The sequence below is a fragment of the Vigna umbellata genome, chromosome 8 (assembly GCF_029865625.1).
Source record: "Vigna umbellata cultivar VRB3 chromosome 8, Vumbellata_1.0, whole genome shotgun sequence".
NCBI classification, from domain to species: Eukaryota; Viridiplantae; Streptophyta; class Magnoliopsida; order Fabales; family Fabaceae; genus Vigna; species Vigna umbellata.
Genome location: NC_142172.1, coordinates 15,155,288 through 15,161,007, shown reverse-complemented (window position 1 = coordinate 15,161,007; position 5,720 = coordinate 15,155,288). Strand labels below are relative to the sequence as shown.

General features: G+C 32.6%; 1 protein-coding gene across 1 annotated transcript; it reads left to right on the top strand.

Annotated features, from left to right (window-relative positions):
- The first annotated feature begins 610 nt into the window (after positions 1-610).
- Positions 611-3,809, top strand: LOC124820505 (curculin-like (mannose-binding) lectin family protein / PAN domain-containing protein). The gene has a single exon (XM_088097851.1). The coding sequence runs from the start codon at positions 1,261-1,263 to the stop codon at positions 3,553-3,555; it is 2,295 nt and encodes a 764-aa protein (XP_087953977.1). The 5' UTR covers positions 611-1,260; the 3' UTR covers positions 3,556-3,809.
- The last annotated feature ends 1,911 nt before the right edge of the window (positions 3,810-5,720 follow it).

The following is a 5,720-nucleotide window of genomic DNA, read 5'->3' as shown; positions in this document are numbered from 1 at the left end:
TATATTTTTTATAGCTAAAATCTTATAGCTAATATTAGATATTAATTTAGATTTTAATTAACAAATTAATTATAATTTTTTATTCATGATTAAAATTGTTATAGATATAAATAATTTTTAATTTATAAAATAGTATCTAATTTAGTCAATATATAATTAATTATTTTTTGTCTTTCAAATTAGTTGCTATTTAATAATTTTTTGTGTGATAAAAATAATGAAGAGTATTTTAAATTAAAATCCTTAAACTATTTTTAAATGTTGAACTCAGTTAAGTAATGCATTTATAGATTTTATATAAGTGGTATAAATAATTAAAATTATATTTAGAGAAACTTAAAACATATTTAAATTATTTTTCAACGCGGTTTTATTAATTAAAAATTATAAAAACGTAAGTAGAACTGGTAAATAAAAAATAATAAATTTAATGTAAAAATAATAAACGTTAAAAATTGTGTGACTTTCATTTCACTTTTAGTCATGTGATGCAGTATTGAAAATTAACTTTTATCCCTTGCCTTTTGTTTATAGGGAGTAGAGTGTGTTGTAATCTTAATTAATATGCAATGTGCCAACATTCGATTTCAACTTTCAAGACTCTCTTTGTCTCTTTGAGCTCAGAAAAGTTACTGTATACTGGAAAATGGGTTCCTCGTTTGCCTAATTTGGGCCCCATTTCAGTTTAAAGCTTCAATTTTTATTTCTAATACACGATTTTCTGCCCTGTTATTTTGTACAAGAATGAAAAGCGCTTCTTCTTAGTAATCTCACTCTTGCAGCTAAGTCACACATGGCTCCAAACTCTTTCTAGTTTCAGTTTGCATTGTTAAGTCCATATCTTGCGACCTTGTGAGTTTGTGTCTAAGAATGGCTAAGCTTTGTGATGAGAATGGTAGTTGGTGGCTTCTTGAATTTCTGAGCTTTTGACTCTTCCTTCAGGTACCAAACTCTTTTCCTTTTTCTACCCCACTTGGATCTTTTCAGATTTTCTCCTCACCTCTTCAAATTTGTCTTCACACTTTACCTAATACTCTTAGAAATTTTTTGTCTTCCGTTCTTTATCATTTCACCTCTGAACGGCACTTTGAGCTTTGAAACACAGAAAACCTCAATCTTTATCTTATCTTAGATTCCATCTTCCCATTTGTTTATGATAATTGCTGAGGTGGAGTTCAATGTATTTCACATGTAACTGAGAGTTGGGGTTTAGGATTCATTGTTGTATCTCTTAATTCGCCCCTCTGAGCATATCTAGATATGCTTGGACAAGGGAATTGTCTCCTTAGATCACCATTCTTGCTATGTATACTCATTGGCCTCTTGATGCATTCTGTTGTGGGTGCTGAGATTCCCTTGGGTTCTAAACTTTCTGTGGTTGACAATGATTATTGGGTTTCCTCCAATGGTGATTTTGCAATTGGATTCTTCAACATTTCAGATCAACCCAACCAGTTTAGTGTTGGAATTAGATTCAATTCCAAGTCTATACCTTATAGTCGACAAACTGTGGTTTGGGTTGCTGGGGGTGATGTCACAGTTGGTAACGAGTCCTACTTTGAACTCACTCATGAAGGGGAACTGGTCCTGTTTGATTCCTTGCATGAAGCTTTTGCTTGGACCCCTGGAACGGGTAAACGATCTGTTGCATCAGCTTCACTCCTTGACAATGGAAATCTTGTTCTAATGGACAAAGAGCAACACATCATTTGGGAAAGTTTTAGGACTCCATCTGATACTCTTCTCCCAGGACAAAATTTATTCGCTAATGAAAAGCTTCGTGCAGCATCTGCAATCAAGAATAGCAAGTCTAGTTACTATAGTCTTCACATGAATGCTTCTGGGCATTTGGAGCTACATTGGGAAAGTGATGTTATCTACTGGACAAGTGAAAACCCTTCTTCTGCTTCGAATCTCAGTGCTTTCCTTACAACAAATGGAGCTCTAGAACTTCGAGACCGAAGGTCAAAAGCTGTTTGGTCTGCATTTGGACAGGATCACAATGATTCGGTGAATTATAGATATCTTCGGCTGGATGTGGATGGAAATCTTCGCCTATATTCGTGGGTTGAAAGTTTGGGATTGTGGAGATCGGTCTGGCAAGCTGTTGAGAATCAGTGCAAGGTCTTTGCAACTTGTGGTGAACTTGGTGTCTGTGTCTTCAATGCCTCAGGTTCTGCTGAATGCAAATGCCCGTTTCAGGTATCTGCGGGTAACAAATGTTTGGTTCCATTTGAACGAGATTGTGCATCTGGTACCAATATGATAGCATACAAGAACACATATTTATATGCATTCTACCCTCCTGATAATTCTGTTATCACAAGTAATTTGCAGCATTGTGAACAGTTGTGTCTGAATGATCCACACTGTACAGCTGCAACATTTTCCAATGACAGAACTCCGCTATGTTCAATAAAGAAAACTGGGTACGTCACTGGCTATTCAGATCCATCTGTAAGCTCAATATCATTTGCCAAGAGATGTTCAGGTCCAATTGCTGTAAACCCAAGTTTCACAAAATCTCCTCCATCTGAACCACCTCCTCCTCTCTGTGTTCCTTGCCTAATGGGGGCTGCCACAGGCACATTTTTCATCATTGTTATTCTCCAGTTGGGAATTATGTTCATCTACAGAAGAAAAAACTCTACCAGGCAAAAGGCCACTTTAGGTTTCATTGGCACAAACTCAAAGGGTTTAATCGTGTTGTCCTTCTCAGAAATCAAGACCCTCACAGGGGACTTCAAGAATCAAATTGGGCCAAAGGTGTTCAAGGGTTTGCTACCGAACAACCTCCCGATTGCACTCAAAGACCTGAACGCAACCTTGGAAGAAAGGAAGTTTCGGAGTGCTGTTATGAAGATGGGTTGCATCCACCACAAGAACCTTGTGAAACTGGAGGGTTATTGTTGTGAGTTTGATCACAGGTTTTTGGTGTATGAATATTGCAAAAAGGGTTCACTGGACAAGTACATAGATGATCCTGCACTATGCAAGATGCTAACATGGAGAAAGAGAGTTGAGATATGCTCAAGTATGGCAAAAGCCATATGTTATTTGCACTCCGGGTGCAGGGAGTTCATCAGCCATGGAAATTTGAAATGTGAAAACGTTATGTTGGATGAAAACTTGGTGGCGAAGGTGAGTGAATTTGGGTTTGCTATTGCAGATGGGAAGGCAACATATTGTGGCTTTTCAGCTGAGAAGGATGTAGAGGATTTTGGCAAGGTAGTTTTAGCCTTGCTAACCGGGTGCCGTGATCATGAACATGTTGAACTTTGTGGGTGGGCGTATAAAGAATGGATGGAAGAGAGGGTGGTGAATGTGATTGATAGAAGAATGGAAGGAGGTTATAATTCAGAGGAACTGGAGCGTGTGTTGAGAATTGCATTTTGGTGCCTTCAAATGGATGAACGTAGAAGACCTTCCATGGGGGAGGTAGTAAGAGTTATTGATGGAACATTGAGTGTTGATCCTCCACCACCTCCTTTTGCGTTTCAGAGGCCATTGCAGGTAGATGATTCAGAAGAAAATGTTTCAGAGTTTGAAGTGTAGATGCTAGCTCAAATTCTAGGAACTTTTTTTTTTACCTGTTAGCTTTGCTTTTATATTTGATGTGTATAGTAGGACTGGACTAACTTCTAGATGAGACAAGAAAACCATGTCATTGTTTTTTGTCCCTTAACCATTTAGTGGTAGTTGAACTGTGAAGACAATGTTGTTCATTTCAGATCTGCAGCATCTGGCTTATGTTGTTTCCCTACTTGGAGACACACTACTTAAGAATGAGCAATTTTGGTATGTGTGAATATTGCTGTTTGCTGGAACTTAAGAGGACAAAGTAGGCTAATTAGAAGTTCAGTTTTACATGGTCTGTTTTTTTTTTTTTTTTTTTCAATAGCTATACACTTGCACTGACATGTTCTATACATTTTGAATTGTAAAATGAGAGTAGGTTTACAATGAAAGTAAATAAATGTAGAAGGCTCAGAATTATTGGATAATATCCAAAAAAATAAACTTGATAATAATATGTTTTAAGTCTTTAATTAAGTTAAATTTTGTTGATGTATCATACTGCATTCGAATTATTTATACGGTTTTAATATTTTTTAACTTGAATTTTAATTTACAATATTTTTTAATAAGTTAAAAAAAATTAACATTTTTAGGATAAAAGAATTTTATCTATTTATTTTTAAAATATATCAATGTTTTAAAAAGTATAAATTTCAATTTCATGTCTAAATACAAATACAAAATCTATTTAACGTTTTCATTTATATAACTAGTATATGATTCTAAAAATACATTTTACATTTATAAGTTATTTAATATTGCTATTCTATTATCTATAATATATTGAGCCAGAAAACAGAGTTCGTTGAGATGATACACTTCATTAAAATTGAACAATTTATGCGAGAAAGATTAGTTATTCACAAAATTAATGAATATTTCACAAATTTAATAAAAAACTGGTTAGAATACACTTAAATACTATATTAAAAAAGTTAAACTTAATTTATTCTTGTTAAATTGGTTTATAGAAAGTTAAATATTATATTAAGAAATTTAAGTTTAAGTTGTTTTTAAAAGATGAGTTATAAAGTAAGAATTTTAGTGAACGTTGAACTTTTTATGCCATTATGGACAAAAATCGGGTAGGACCAGCCCTCTCCCACGGCGTTTAAAAGGCCGAAAAAACAAGATAAGGCTTTCACTGAAAAAGCCGTGTCGGTGAAAGACTTCAAAGTTAAACTCACATAAAATATTGACTTTTGTTTTGCTTTATTAAAACTATTATTACTATTATTATTATTATTATTATTATTATTTTAATCCTTTTAAATTGTGAATGGCTGAAAGAAAAAGTTAATTTTAGTTTTGAGTTGGATTAATTAATGTGGAAGCTTTCAAACAAAAAAAAGATATCTTACCTAATTAAAATAATTTTTCAAAATCCTTTATTGTTTAAAGAACTTTTTAGAAAAATGGATTTAAAAGCAATGAATGGTGTTCACATTGATACTTAGCCCAATAAAACTTATCCACAAAAGAGGTACTCTGCGATTGTCGGCTTTAAAAGATATAAGAGCCGTTTGCTTTATCATTTTATATTTTTTAAAATTTAATTATGAAAAATGTAATGATTGTAAAACTATTCTTAGGTTGGTCTAAAACTAAATTTCGTTAGCTTTCTTAAATCTTTTAGGAATGTTTTATAAATTTTAAACTAATTAAAATAAAACACAAAACAATGAAAAGTTTACAAGATAAATTTCGTCGTTTGCATTTGAATATAACTTATCGACTTTCTTCACGTGAGAATAAAAGAAAATTACAAGTCCTATAAAAGATCACTAAAATAATAATTTTTGGTTCAGATTATAATAACAATAATAATTATAAATGTAAAAAAAGAATATTACGTCGAAAAAACATTGAATGACATATTTAAAGGATTTAGCAATCAAGAAAGTGAAAATGAAAAGAAGTATTTTTCCTTTTCCATGTGAATTTAGAGGAACATGATGGTTTCTTTGGAATTGCACATGAAAAAAAAAATGAAATCATTCAATGTTTTGAATTTAAAATCTTTTATATGTAAATTATTGTGTACTTGGTGATTGTGTTATCATTTTATTGTTTGAAAAAAAAACATTTTAGTGGTTTAGGATAAAAGATATTCATAAATTACCATTAACATAAAGTCTTAA